Source organism: Eurosta solidaginis, chromosome 1 (genome assembly GCF_040869045.1).
Source record: "Eurosta solidaginis isolate ZX-2024a chromosome 1, ASM4086904v1, whole genome shotgun sequence".
Taxonomy (NCBI): domain Eukaryota; kingdom Metazoa; phylum Arthropoda; class Insecta; order Diptera; family Tephritidae; genus Eurosta; species Eurosta solidaginis.
Window position 1 is genome coordinate 208045430 of NC_090319.1, and position 16332 is coordinate 208061761.

At 35.8% G+C, this 16332-nt stretch overlaps 1 protein-coding gene across 3 annotated transcripts in view; it reads left to right on the forward strand.

Annotated features, from left to right (window-relative positions):
• The window catches only part of LOC137236999 (U3 small nucleolar ribonucleoprotein protein IMP4), a 194142-nt gene that overhangs the window by 124404 nt on the left and 53406 nt on the right, over positions 1-16332 (forward strand). Inside the window, exon 2 of one of the 3 annotated variants that reach the window (XM_067760122.1) lies at positions 4933-5689. The exons of the other annotated variants lie outside the window; for them this stretch is intronic. Coding sequence (XP_067616223.1) covers positions 4933-5615 — 683 coding nt within the window. The 3' untranslated portion in view covers positions 5616-5689. Of the gene's footprint in view, positions 1-4932; positions 5690-16332 lie in introns of those variants that run through there. 3 annotated transcript variants of the gene reach the window in all.

The window sequence follows — 16332 nt, forward strand, 5'->3', positions numbered from 1 at the left end:
AGTGTGAGTGATGTCTGCTGGTTCTTCTAAACCGTCTCCCGATGGGAAATGTGTATCGAGAAGCACCTCAAGGGATTCCTCACTATCACGTGACCATTCCCCGTTCTCTTTCTTTATTAGTCCCTGGACTATGTTTCCCTTTGCTAGGACTTTTTTCAACCGTGCTGTTTCACTGGAGCACTCTATGTCCGTACAGAAACTTTTCCATGAGTTTCTCTTCGCCCTGGTAATTTCACGCTTGTAGATCCTCAGTAGATCCCTGTACTCGTCCCGACACGCTTCGCTTTCCGCGGTCTTTGCGAGTTTAAACATTTCTTTTACCTGTCTTCTTAGAAGACTCAGCTCATTGCTCCACCATGGCGGCTTTGCTTTTCCTCTGAATCTTCTTAGAGGGCAAGCTTTGTTATACGCAGTCATAAGCGTCCTTGTTAGGAATTCATTCGACTCCTCCAGTTCCTCTACATTAGCAACCTCTTTGGGTTGTCCCAGTTTCGTTTCTACATGTTTCTCGAATTTAGTCCAATTCGTTGCCCTAGGGTTTCTAAAGGTTCCTCCCTTCTCTACCCTCTTTAGTGGGATGCTGAAGCTTATATACGCATGGTCGGAGAAGGATGGTCTATCGAGAACCATCCAATCATACCTTGATATATCACGCTCGGAGCTCAATGTAATATCCAGAACATTGCTGGATGTTGGACCAATGTATGTAGGAACATTTCCCCTGTTGGCTATCTGCAAATTGGTTTGCAGAATGTAACAAAATAGAGATTCGCCTCTCTCGTTCATATCTGCTCCTCCCCACGCATTGTGGTGCGCATTTGCATCCCGAGGGCAAAATCAAATATTAATTATGATAGAAATGGTAAAATTAAAAATATACAAATATGCGCACATTTAAAACATAAAAAGTTCGAGTTACTTAATTTTGCGGTTGCTAACAAAATAGCGAATCTAGATGAGCTACTTTTGAGGTTGGAACGAAAGGCCGGCAATCACAATATTAAGAAAATAGAATGGCAAAAGGATGATATAATTTTTCATCAATTCAGTATTGCAAAATTTAAAGATACCGGGAATAAGATTTTAAAACATTTAACTATTATATTAACAGAACCAGTTGAGACAGTAACTGACGAAGACAAGAAACTTAAGCTCATGCAAATTTACCACAATGATCCGATATCAGGCGGTCATTTCGGAAACGAAATTATACGCGAAAATACGAACTAAGTACTAGTGGAAAAATATGACACGCGACATTTCCAAATTCGTTAAGAATTGCGAAAAATGCCTATTAAACAAAGTAAACCCAAAAATTAAAGAGAACATGGTTCTCACACCAACTCCTTGCAAGCCTTTTGAAATTGTCGTTATAGACACGATAGGACCTTTGCCTGAAACAAAGAATGGAAATAAGTTCGCTATTACCATGATGTGCGATTTAACCAAATACCTAGTTAAAATAGCTATACCAGATAAAACTGCAAAAACAGTTGCATCTGCAATTTTCGAAGGTTTTGTCTTAACCTATGGCATAATGAAATCAATAAAGTCCGATTTAGGGACAGAATTTAAAAATGAAATTTTCTCGGAATTGACCAAGCTTTTGAAAATCAATCACAATTTTTCTACACCCTACCATCACGAAACCGTTGGTACTATTGAAAGAAACCACCGAGTATTTAATGAGTACTTACGAGCTTACCTTAATGATAATTTTCCTGAGTGGGATGTCTATCTAAAATACTTTACATTTCTGCATAATACAACCCTATATACGGTTTTTGATAACAAATTTACACCATTTGAGATAGTATTCGGTAGAAAAGCTACTTTGCCAAATGAGTTATCAAAAGGATACAATTGATACAATTTACAACATTGAAAATTATGCTAGCGAAGAAAAATACAGAATGCAAAAGTCTCATATTTTGGGAAAAGAACTTATTGAAAAACATAAACAAAGAAATAAAAAATTGTACGAAAGAGATGCTCGCCCAGTAAATGTAAACAAAAATGATATGGCACTAGTTCAAAAAGAGCCTCGTGATAGACACAAAAATGTATAGAAGAATGACGATAGAAGGATTGCGCATACAACAAAACATTGCGAGAACAGTAAATTATGGAGACGATGTTGACTGCATAAACTGCGCCTATGCTAGCGCAATTACAGTAGATTTTTGACTGGTGAAAGCAAAGGGTGTACAGTGTGTCAATGATGTATTTATAGATGTGTATGTTCTATACTTTAAATGTTATTTAACAAAAAAATTATTATTGTTAATGTACAAAAAATTGTAAGTGAAATTTGTTAAATTCTAAAAAAATGTTCAAAATAGCAAGTATTAATGTAGTTGTTTTTCGTTTTTGTAATAAACAGATAATTAAAAAATCCCTGATGAAGACGCAAAAATTGCGTCGAAACGCGTAGGATATTTAAATAAAACGTTGTTTTATTAAGAAGGAAAAAACCCCGGCCGAAAATCTCCAATAAAAATATTATAAAAATATTATGTATATAAAGGCCCATACAAAGTAACTGAAGTAACCGGTGTTAATGTAAAGATTTTTGATAAAGCTGAAAACAAAGAAAAAATCATTCATAAAAATCGTATACCAAAAATTACTTAAAGAAATTAATAAATGAATTCTAATTATATTTAATCAGATTTAAGATTTTATAAATATTAAATTTTCTTTTTAAAACCATGAAAAACGGTTATGTACTTTTAATCTATATAATGAAAAATTGACGCCTACTAGTAATATAATTAATAATATAACTAGTAATATAATTAGTGATATAACTAGTAATATAATTAGTAATGTAACTAGTGATATAAGTGGTAATATAACTATTAATTGAAAGATTACAGAAAGCTATAATAAATTCTGTAAATATTAGTGATAAAATAGCTAGAGGAGAAAATTTAACTCACCACAAAATTGATATGGATGAACGAGTTAAAGGGGGGAAAGAATTAAGCAACGTAATTAAAGAAATCTCGTTCCTCCAAATCAATTTACATCACTGCAGGGTAAAGGGATTTTTGTAAGACTGATCACCTTACAAAAATCTTTTCCCTGGGGGGATGGTGTAATGGCACCACTAACGATATGGCAACGCATATTAAAAGGGAATATCGATACTGGACTGGAAATGCCGTCATTCCGAATGGAATGCATATAACGGGATAATGAAAATTTGCAAAAGGCAAATTCATTGTAGATACGCGTTTGGCAGCAGTGACACATACAAATTAAAAAGTGTTACAGTAATATAAGTGACCTTTTTTTAATATTGTAATTTTGGTAAAGAAAAGACATTCTTTTTAAATATCTTATAAATATATATATTGTATTTGAAATAAAACTCAATTTGTTATAAGTTTGGCAAATACCAAGTGAGTATCGGAGTAAATGGCGCTCCACCGAACAAGTGAGTATTTAGAACCTGCTTGTGTTTTTTTGGCTTAGTACGGCTGTGTTCTCAGGTGCCGTATTTCCTAATAATGCTTACGGAGATGACTCCTTAAGCCCCTGGGCGGTGTTGGCTCATCAATCAGATGTCTGTTGGGATGCCCAGTTTTCTGGGTATTCAACAGGAACTGTTTGGTTAGCATTTCATTTCTCTCCCTGATGGAGAGTATTCTCGCCTCATTATGTAGATGGTGTTCTGGGGACATAAGGAGACAACCCGTAGCGGTTCTGAGGGCAGTATTTTGGCAGGCCTGTAGCTTCTTCCAGTGAGTGGTCTTTAGGCTTTGCGACCATATCGGGGACGCGTAGCATGCAATTGGCTGGCCAATTGCTTTGTAAGTGGTAATGGGCGTTTCTTTATCTTTTCCCCAAGTACTGCCAGCAAGAGATTTGAAGATTTTATTACGGCTCTGGATTTTCGGTACAGTTGCGGCTGCATGCTCACCAAAATGTAGATCATAATCGAAGTCACACCTAAGATTTTGGGGTGTAAGGCAGTCGGAAGCGTAGTGCCATTGACGTGGATGTTCAAAATGGTCGAAATTCGGGTGTAACCCCATTTAACCCCAACTGATCGTTTCGGTATACTTATTGGTGGGTATATCTATTTTCCTTTAAAGACTTACAATTTTGAGATTCGTGACGAACTAAATATACCATTTCGTTTTCATGAAAGGTATAAAAACGAACAGCAACACAACGTTATTCATGAAATGGAATGTAATGGTAAAGAATGTGAACCCTAAGATGAAATATATATAGGAACAACGGCGCGAGATTTGGGAGTGAGAATAGGCGAACATAAAGCAGACGCAAAAAATAGAAAGATGACGACAGCCAAACATATTTCATCACTCAGCTGATTTCGATAATACACGCATATTATATGTGGAAAGCAAAACAAAGAGAAGATTAACGTTGGAAGAGCTTCGAATCCAGCAGCATATACATAAGGCAATGAACTATAAAGAAGATGTAGAAAATATGAGCTGTGCAAACACATGTGTGATAACCAACAATTGACGATCAGCTGTGCTAGAGAGTAGATGTTTTCTAAATTTTAAAATTTAGTATATGTTAAATGTATATGTCTCTTAATATGTGTAATTTATTCGAAGTCTGAAATTTGTATTAATGTGTTTATGTACTACAATTTGGAAAATATTTTCCAATTATGTTTTCTTGTCTCAATAAATACATAGTCTACCTGAAGTAGGCACAATAACGTGTCGAAACGAAATTTCTAATTGATATTGTCAAATTGACACAGAATTAGCAATTTAACTCCCAAACATGCTGGGTTAACTATTTAATGTTATAACCCTAGGTAAACATCTAACCCATCATTGTGAAAGGCAATTTAAATTTTAAGTTGAAAAGATACCCTGCCCTTCTGCAAGTGGGCCTAAATTTATTTAAATTAATCTAAAACTTTTTTACTGATTACAGATATTGACGAATACAAATATGCTGGCTCCCGTACCCCGAAAGTTGTAATTACAACATCCCACAACCCATCTGCCACTCTAAAGATGTTTGTAAAGGAACTTAGATTAGTTTTTCCCAACTCTCAACGCATGAACAGGGGCCAATGTGATGTGAAACAATTAATGAGAATATGCTGTTCAAATGATGTAACGGATATAATAGTTGTTCATGAGCACCGTGGGATTCCTGATAACTTAGTTATTAGCCACTTACCCAACGGCCCAACTGCATTTTTTAATATTTCAGGTGTTATAATGCGCCATGATGTTGGTTCTATAGTAAACATAAAAGAACAAACGCCGCACTTAGTTTTTCACAATTTCGTAACTAAAATAGGAGAACGAGCAACTCAAATATTAAAACATCTATTTCCGGTACCTAAGCTAGATACGAAGAGGGTTATTACTTTTGCTAACAATAACGATTATATATCTTTTAGACATCATATATTTCAATATGTTAATAAAGAGCTAGAGTTAACAGAGTTGGGTCCTAGGTTCCAACTTAGATTATATGAAATAAAAATGGGAAAATTAGATGATGTTCGAGCGTCAGAAACAGAGTGGGTATTAAGGCCTTACATAAATTCTTCTGTTAAGAAAATAGTATTATCAAATGAAAATGGTTGGGAAGATGATGATTAAATGATACTCCTTTTTTAAAATGTGGAAACTTTGTTCTTTTGCATTGTTGATTTTAAATAAATTGTCGAACATAATATTTAAGAGTATCTTTACTTCAATAACCTAAATGTAATGCGATTTCAACCAATCTTTGCATAATGATGTTACAACTCAGGTGTTCCGTAAAGTGATTCAACAATTATTTCGAGTTAAACCATATATGTTAAGGAATCTTATGCCCCGTTTTTTAGTGTGAGTTTAAACTCTATATAAAGTTTTCTAGAGTTTGACCTTGTCACTTTGTCCGTAACATTAAATTTTGTTGCTCATCTCAACTTAAGTGGCCGAAGTGGCAGGGTTAAACTCTAGGCAACTATAACTGGAGTTTAAACTCGCGCTGAAAAACCGCGCATTAGAGTGATCTGTAAAACCTTTATTTATTAAACTTGATGTTATTTCAACAGCAAATCAGAAAGTGATTTAATGCACCAGAAAAAGAAAGAATGTCAATTATTATCGTTCAATTCAAAATGTATAGCGTTGCCAAGATAGCCGGGCTATGATGTAGCAGAGTCTTTAACCCTACACCTCTCCTCTCCAAAAACGGCAAAAGTTAAGTGTTCAATGATACGGCTTCACTCACAACACGTAGTCAGCGCATCTTCCGGCGGGAAATACCCCGGATTGAGACCTTGACCTGCGTGGTGCCTATAAAATAGTTTGTCTTTGGAATTTGGAAATCACTAAATATGGTCCATCGTACGGCGCTTTCAAGGGTTTGTGTATGGCATCATCGCGTAAAAACACATGACTACAAAAGCGGAGGTCTTTTGGAACAAAAGCAGGAGCTTTTCCATGTTGGTGTCGTTTGTGTTTGTCGGATTGTTCAAAATGTTGTCTGGTCTTTAGTAAAAAAGTTTGATTGATTCCTCTACCGCTGCTTCCACAAAGAAGCCGAATAGGGTACCCCAGCAGGTTATTTAATTATCATTAATTAAAACTATTTTACATATGAAATAAGTTCAATAGCATTGTATAAATAAATTGAATTCATACAACTTGTTATTAATTGAAACATAAGCTGATGTGTGTTTGAGTACATTCATTTAAAATATCTTACATAAAATGATTTTGGGCAAGAGGAAGCCGGCAGAATTGACCACACTGGCGACTCCTTCTTTTCCAAAGCAGGGTGATGTAGTGGCACCCTAAGGTCAATCTCACCACATCAAACACACATCAGCTGATGTCGCTCGCACGGGCTAATGCAACCCGGCGCGTGAGTGGCTCGGCCATTATATTTTTGGACCTATCACCGAACGCAAGAAGAAAATCATAAAGTTAATAAAATACCAAATTGTATCTATTAATTAAAACAGTTTATTTATTCTTTGTGCCGGTTTAAGTATTTTCGATTTATTTGATATTTACTGCGATGCAGCTCACTGCAACAACAAAAAGTAATTTGCGGGTAATTATATATAATATCTACCGTGAATATAGTACAAGGACTTTATTGGGTTTCTTAATTATTTTTTTTAAATACTGCATATAATTTTCAAATTTATATGCAGAAAAAATTTCCAGGGGTCCGTATTGATTCGTGCATTCCGATAAATGTAGCAACCCATGTATATTGAAGCTAATTAAATGCTCCCCATATAAAGATCCAAACAAGTTCACAAATTCATTCAATATTTCTTGAGCAACAGCTCCCTCAAATTTATAGAACTTTTCATATGACAGCAGTCTTATTCCTGTGTGTAAAAGGAGGAAAACGTAATATGAATCGTCATCTATACAATCCTTCAAAACAAATATACCCGATGTATATTGGAACGATTTTCCGTCATCCCTTGTCAAATTTGGTTTTGAGACAAACCGGTTTCGGCGTTGTGCCATCATCAGTGTCGATTTTCGTTCTGATCTGTTGTTGTCATTTGTCCTGTATTTATAGTTCGTAGGTATATGAGCAGGTATTGTCAAATTGATGCTTGTGTATATTTAGTTATGTGTATGTGCTGTGTGTTCGTTCAGAACCGAGGGTGGTTTACTATGTCGATTTGTGTGGCTGACTGGGGTAGGTAGAAATCTGTGATTTTAGTCGTTTGACCTTCTTTGTCGGTTTTTTGTTTTGGTGTGTTAATTGTTTTGTGTTTATTTGTTGTTGTGTGTTTGGCTGTTGTACCTGTGTGATTAAGTTGTTTCCTGTAAACAAGTTTTAAAGGCTCGAATATTGTGTCAGAAATTGTGTTTATCTGTTCGTTTATTATTCTACCGTCGAATGTTTTCTGTTTGTAGATTTCCATGTTTTCGAGTACGTTGAGACGTGGCCCTTTTCTTGTATGTGAAGAACCCTAACTGTTTTATTGATGTTTGCTGGGGAACATTCATTATCGACCATGTGATTCGCGAAGTTAGACTCGGGTATAATGTTTGGATTCCGTATTTTTTTGTTGTAATCTCTAATATGTTCTCTGAACGTTCTTATTTGCCGTCCTGTTTGTCCTATGTAACTATGCTGGCATCCGCAGGTAAGCTTGTATACGCCGTGGCTGCTAAACGGATCCTCTGAGTTAATGTTAGTTCTTAGTTTTCGCCCTAGATTGTTCGATGTTTTGAATGCTGTGTTAATGTTGTATTTTTTAAAGAAGTTTGCCAATTTATATGTTGCTTTTCCAGTATATGTCATAGTCGTCCAGCTATTATTTTCCTTTTCATTATTTCTTTTTGGTTCTCCATTTGTCCTTCTGAGCTTATCTACTAGTGCTTTTTTATATCCGTTGTTTGCAGCGATATTATATATGACCTCAAGTTCTCTCTTATATGCCTCTTGTGTAAGAGGTGTTCTTTCAAGTCTATTTACCAAGTGCCTTAATGCTGCATTTTTATGATGTTGAGGGTGATTTGAGGTATTGTGTATTATTGTGTCGGTGGCCGTTGACTTTCTATATATGTCATAGTTAAATCTTTTGGCTTCTTTATCAATATTTATCGTGAGGTCTAGATAGTTGATTCCTCCGTCTTTTTCGGTTTCCATTGTAAATTTTATATTGCCGTGCTGTTTGTTGAGGTACTCCAGTACGAGCTCTTCGTTATTAGTAGTTAAAACGCATATTATGTCATCCACGTATCTAGCATAAAATGACACGCCCACATCAGCAATTCTTATGGAAGTGTTCATGCAAAATTTGGAAGAAAAGTACATACAGGAGCTGAAGTTCAAATTAGGCGTATCGAATCTCCAACATTCATATCAGTGCAAGCCTTTAGCTGCTACGCCATATGAATGTTCCGTTGTTCGCTGTACAATTGGTCTCTAAGAGTGGCCTTTTTTGTTTATATTCCTTTTGATCACCATGTAGGCACATACACTCTGTATGTAGTTTATTCCTAATGGTGTGGATATGATTTTTAGGCGCGCTTTTGAAAGCTTAGTAACATTTGTTCGGATTTTTACAGTATTTTGTTTTTAATACTTCCGCTGTTACTATTATATCAACATGATCATATGTATTTAATTAGCGAGCTTTGCTCATATTGCTTTATACAATGGTTTTTGTAATTGATATTAGAGAAAAATTGTAAGTTTACAAACGGCGATGGTTACTAGGACATGTTTCTGAATTTCACTTCTTCATCAGCTAGCTTTTCGGGAGCTGAGCGTTGAACTCGAATCTCCAACATTCATATCAGTGCAAGCCTTTAGCTGCTACGCCATATGAATGTTCCGTTGTTCGCTGTACAATTGGTCTCTAAGAGTTGCCTTTTTTGTTTATTATTAAAATTTGTCTAACGTTATAAACTGTGTTTGCTGGGTTGTACACACTTGGGGCAGCCTCTATAACCATTATGACCTTGAGTCCTAGTTACGAAAGACCGAGCATGGCTTCTCAGTCCCAGAAAAACTCGCAATTATAAAAGGACTTTCTTGTGGATATCCGAATCTTGCGCCTAAAATTGGCCACACAACTTTATTGGAACTTTTATACAGTCTAAGCCTATATCTATTTGTTTGGAGGTGGACTTATATTAAGCTGCAGTGGAAGAGCTGCACAAACTTACACTTTCTCGGTCCCCTCTGAGCACAAAACAATACTTCAACACTTTACGCATTGCTATCTACCTATATTTCGCCGCACTAACCTCCACTTTTTTCCTTCAATAAGGCGTTTCGAAATAACCGCATTTTTATTTTGGCACTTAATACACTTTTTTAATCACCCAACTATTAAATTTATAAATTTATTTGCCTGTTTTCGCCACTTCGGAGGTGTTCTTCTTAAACTTTTAGTTGCGCCGCATAATTTGCTCTAATAATTTTCACAGATTTTCACAATATCAATTAGCGATGTCAATTCTTACTTAGATATGTGTAATACAAGTCTTTAAAAGTAACCGGGTTACATGGAGGTAATTGCCATTTCACCCGAAGAAATTTTTTAGTCGATGTTTTACGTTTCTCTTTGATTCAATCAAAGTAAAAAAGCAATTGATGGTTGAACGTCCTAAAATCGGCCAAAAAATTGGCTTGGGTAAAAAAGTAGGTATCGAAATACACGTTTTGACCTGGCTATCAATAATACCAAAGAGTTTTTATTTGTTAAGAGCCGTCACTCCATACTTTGGCCAAAGTGGATAAATTATGATAAGAGAAGTCACTCGTTACTTGTTGTTGTATTTTAGCAGTGCTTCGCCCCACCCAATAGGTGCGACCGATCACAAATTGTTCCCCCAGCCCAGGGATGGCCTGAAGGTTTAACGTGGCCATATAAATCGTTCCCGAGATGGTCAGGCTAGCACCTTAATGGTGCTGTGTTACCGGAGCGTACCGGATCTGTATCCGGTAAAGGACCATCACATCGATAACACTCCCCAAAGCCTTTGGGGAGCAACCTTATCGCTACAACAACAACAGGGTACCCATAAAGTATTTCACCAATTGACCACCCCAGATCTCATTTAACAGCTGACCGCAGACCAAGAAGAACAATTTGGCAGAAAGTCGACCCATTCTAAGTTGACCGTATGACATCTCAATGCCGCTTTTAGTACACGGTGCCATCTTTCCACCATGACGTTAGCTTGAGAATGATGACTTGGTCGGATGTATATGCTTGGCGCCTAATAGCTTCGCCAGATGGATTTATAGATTACTTATTTAGTTTGCATGGATAACCGGCACTATTTTATTTCCTCGCTTTTTATATTATTGCACTACAGCTTTATTTCGCTGTGTTTTTGTAATTTGTTTGTACCGTTTATGACTGCCTGATAACGGTTGTATCGCAAAGCCGTTGGCAAGTAAATTTTCCATTGCGCACCTTAGGGTGATACTAATTGCGAGTTACAAATTATGCGACGCGCTCCAGGCGTAGTCCGACTTGCAAGAATACTTGACAAACAACAACAAAACAATCGAGAATATGAGGTCCTATGAGTTCTTGGCAACCTCTGGGGTGCCGCAAGGTAGTATTCCCGCATGATTCAATCACAAGATGTTTGCTCAGCAGTCAACATTTTTTACAATTGCGGCCATCTTGCTCCTAAGTTCAACTGACATCCTCTGACTGTGTTGCTTCTTGGATAATTTGTTTAAAAATGTAACTAAAACTAAAAAGAACAATGTCGTATCTTAAAAGGGAAAGTCCCAAATTATATATGCGTTGAAATTCAAAGTATAACTAGACGTTGGCTGTAATTACTAAAACTCAGCTGTTCTATGATGTTGCCACATATTGCTGCAGGGTTCGACTTAGGTAGTCACTACACCACCCCCTTTCCAGAAAATTCGCCGATGTACTGGCATCAATACTTGTGGCTTGTGTTATTGCTGCTAATTCATCCCTTGGGAAATAAGCCGGTTTAAGTCCATCGATGGATACGGTTACCGGCCTCGAACCAATCGTTATCATTTATGTCTTGGGGTATCTGTTATGTTGTCGTTCTCGTAAAAATTATGTTGGTTGTTTGGAAATAATTCCTTGGTTTGTGTTTGCGATTGCGTTTGCGTATGCGTATGCATTATCGGTTCTTTGCTTTCAAAGTATAAGTTTGCTTTGTTTTTTTAAATCCACCAACACGTCGTAGTGTCTTAGGAAATTCGCACCAATAATAGGATGCGCAACGTTGGCGATTATGAAACACCACTTAAATGGCTGAAGATGAATATACATATGTATGTAAAAATGTATGCTCGCATATCATTACACATATGCGAAAATAAAAAAAAAGTAGAGAAAAATTGTAAGTTTACAATCGGCGATGGTTACTAGGACATGTTTCTGAATTTCACTTCTTCATCAGCTAGCTTTTCGGGAGCTGAGCGTTGAACTCGAATCTCCAACATTCATATCAGTGCAAGCCTTTAGCTGCTAAGCCATATGAATGTCCCGTTGTTCGCTGTACAAAAACCATTGTATAAAGCAATATGAGCAAAGCTCGCTAATTAAATACATGTGATCATATTGATATAATAGTAACAGCGGAAGTATTAAAAACAAATACTGTAAAAATCCGAACATATGTTACTAAGCTTTCAAAAGCGCGCCTAAAAATCATATACACACCATTAGGAATAAACTACATACAGAGTGTATGTGCCTACATGGTGATCAAAAGGAATATAAACAAAAAGGCAACTCTTAGAGACCAATTGTACAGCGAACAACGGGACATTCATATGGCTTAGCAGCTAAAGGCTTGCACTGATATGAATGTTGGAGATTCGAGTTCAACGCTCAGCTCCCGAAAAGCTAGCTGATGAAGAAGTGAAATTCAGAAACATGTCCTAGTAACCATCGCCGTTTGTAAACTTACAATTTTTCTCTAATATCAATTACAAAAACCATTGTATAAAGCAATATGAGCAAAGCTCGCTAATTAAATACATATGATAAAAAAAATTTATTTAACACTAAGATTGTATGTTTGAAGAAAAGGAAACTTCACTTTGTATATTAATATCTATTTATGTACATGCATATGTATGTACAGGCATTTGAGTGGATATATATATGTATGTATGATCAAAACTACAATATTAACAAATTGGTAAATTCTCATAGGTATATGGGGCAATAGTCAATAACAAATAGATTCATATATATATATATATATATATATATATATAGATAGCTTTTCTACCTAGCGTCGAAGGCCTTCTTGGTTGGAGAGTTGTGTTTTAACTCCTTAAATAAGAACTAAAATATTTCCTAAGCCAATTACAAAATATAATTGTTTAAATTATCAAAAGAAAATGACTTAATAATATTAGCTAACCGCAAATGTTGGCAACAATGCTTAAAAATATTAAAGTGTTACGGAGAGAACTCAGTTAAAGGAATATCTATAATGAATTTTGCTTCGAACGAAGTCATACAAAAAAAACTCTCTAAGTAATACCATACCAAAAACTATTTAACCGCAACGTGTAAATGTTAACAATTGGTTGCATCGAAAAATGTCATACAAAATTTGTTAATATTGCACCATACCGCTCTCTCAAACATATCCACTTCACTCCAATATTAGTTAATTCATCAACTTTCATAAAATTAATTCCATTTTCTCTGCAACATTTTATGTATCTAAACCTAAACTAACGAGGGAGAGGAACTCGTTTCTTCGAGTTTGAGTTGGAATTCTTAAACAACTTTACATTATAGATATGTATATGTATTATGTGTATGTAGCTTAAAAATCTAATTTTTAACTTTAGTTTTATAATTCACATTTCCTTATATGATTTGGGGTTTTGAAGACTCCAACGATGATGAACGTATGGTATGTTAAGACGAGATTTTATGTACGGCCTAGATGAAGATCATGGGCATGTAGATTTTCAGGAACTGGTGATGATTTGTAGCTTATCACCGTGGAATGCGGGTGAAGTAAAAGGGAGGGTTGCTTGCGATTCGCACAAGCAACCCACATGCATATAATGCAAAATATGTTGGCAAATGAATTTTCAGAGAAATGTGGTGCTCGTTTTCTTTAGAAGAAAATCATAGATATCATGTACGTATTTCTGCTCAAGGTGGACTGGATGCTCTTGCTAACAAGTGGCGACAGGAGAGTTGTTGGAATTAGGAGTTTTATTTGATCGCGCGAACTTGGCGAATTAATCCATTATTTTTGTTTGAATCAAACACAAAATAGTCAAATTTTATATGGAATCAGACCTAGTTGATTTTATTATATGTCACACTACGTTAATGTTTTAAATATTTAAAATTTTGGAGGTCTAAAAGTTCACTCCAATTTTCTATATTTTCTATATCTTTGAAAAAACAAGGAAACTTTACCACGACCACGATTTTTACTGCTCCGAAACTCCATGCTCAGATGAGTCGATAAATGAGATCAATATCACCTGTTTTTGACAGATGCTTATTTTTTTTTTTTTTTTAAGGACGTTGTGGCAGCGCGCTGCCCTCAAGTGGCCCAATGAAACCAGGCTAATCCTGTTCACGCGATCGATTTATATATATATAATAACTTTTTTTATTTTTTTATTTTGCCGAGTCTTTGATGGGCAGCGGTTTGTCAAGCGTCACGATCTGAGACTGCTCAGCTACAGAAGAAATTTCATCAGCCAAGCGTAATACTTAAAGAGAACAGAAGAAAACGTATTATACATTAATTTAGATAGGTGAGAACAATCTTTTTTATAGAAAAAAGGGAGTCCGAGCTATCAAATGTGTTTGAGTGAGAGTTATAATCTTGGCATAAACGCCGAAAAGGTTCATTTTGTTCGAAATTCGTTCTACATTGTTTCAGCAGAAGAGGTTTGAAGTGTCTCGATGTCCGAGAGGGAACGCAAAAGTTCACTTCATTCAGAAGGAATGGGCTCGAAATTGATCCATTTAAAAGTTTTGTCATAAATATTACACCAAGCATTTCCCTTCGACTAGCAAGAGTTGGTAGACTGATAAGCTTTAATCGATTAGTATAAGGTGGAAGATTAGTTAAAGAGTCCCATTGGAAATTTCTTAAGGCAAATAGTAAAAATTGTTTTTGTATTGATTCGAGACTGTCTGCATGGACTTGATAACGCGGATTCCAAATTATCGAGCCGTATTCTAATATTGGCCTAACTAATGTTGTAAAAAGTGCTTTAGTTATGTAAGGGTCGTTAAATTCTTTTGACCACCGTTTAACAAATGCAAAAACACCTTTGCCTTTATTCACTGTAGCATTAATATGAAGATTGAAACTAAGTTTGGAAACCATCATGACTCCCAAGTCAATAAAATTATTTACAGTTTCTAGACTATAGTTGTTAATTGTATATGAAGCTGGTGGCGAAACTCTCCGAGAAAAACACATGAATTTACATTTTTTGAGATTGAGCGGCATATAATTTACATTGCACCAGGTAACCAAGTGATTTAAATCCATTTGAAGCAAGGAATGTTCCTCAACCGAGGCACATGATTTGAAAAGTTTTACATCGTCTGCGTACATCAAGATTTTTGAGTATTTAATTGTACCAGATATATCGTTTATGAACAACAAGAACAGAATCGGACCAAGATGGCTGCCCTGAGGAACACCAGAAGAAACATTGATGACCCCAGAAAGTGTATTTTTAAAGATTACTTTTTGCGTACGATAACCAAGATACGAAGAAATCCAACATATAAGACGGGGTTGAAAACCGAGTTGACTGAGCTTATGAATAAGTAATGGGTGTGATACTTTGTCGAAAGCTTTACTGAAATCGGTGTAAATTACATCAGTGTGAAGGCCTTTTCTAAATCCATTAGAAACGTGGGTGGTAAATTCTAGTAAATTGGTGATAGGTGATATGCCCTTACAGAACCCATGCTGCGAGCTTGCAATTATGGGGGAAATAGAGAATGTTAGGTGATGGGTAACAATAGCATCAAATAACTTTGGGATAGCGGATAACTTTGCTATGCCCCGGTAGTTTTCTATTGAAGACCTGCTTCCATTTTTATGAAGCGGAATAAGAAAAGATTCCTTCCATATTGTTGGGAAAACGCCATAAATTAAAGATAAATTAAATAAATCTGTTAGCGGCTGATAGATGTTTGCAGCACATTTTTTAAGAAAGTGTGTCGGGATCCTGTCGGGCCGTATGAATATGATACTTTTAAAGTTTTTAAATAAGATAATACATCTTCTGAAGATATAAATGGAGCTCTGATTGAATAACATGAATCAATATGGTATGGGTATTCATTAGGTGAAACGTTGGTCTCAATAGAGTAATTTGATTTGAAAAATTCCGCAAAGAAGTCGGCGATCTCTTGATCATCGCTGGAAATATTATCTTGGAATTTCATGGATGATGGAAACCCTTTCACCCTACGTTTAGAGTTTACGAATCCGTAAAATGCCTTCGGGTTGCAAGTTATATTTCTTTTTATTTAACAAAGATAAGCTTTGTAACACTTTTTGTTCAATTGAAAATACTTGCAGCGTAGAATCTAGTACTGTAAGTAATGGTTATGTAAACCCGTCTTTTTGAACAACTTGAAAGATCGAGACTTTTTATTCTTTAAAATTTTCAGCTCTTTAGTGAACCATACTTGGCTTGTATCGGTATGTACACAAATCCGCTTAGGTACGTATTTTTCAAAAAGACAGTAAATGGCATTGTAAAAGTGAGAAACGTTTTGCTCCACATCTGCATTAAATATTGGCCACACTATTCGAGATAGATCACGATTTAATTTTTTAAAATTGGCCTTCGCAAAGTCGAAGCGAT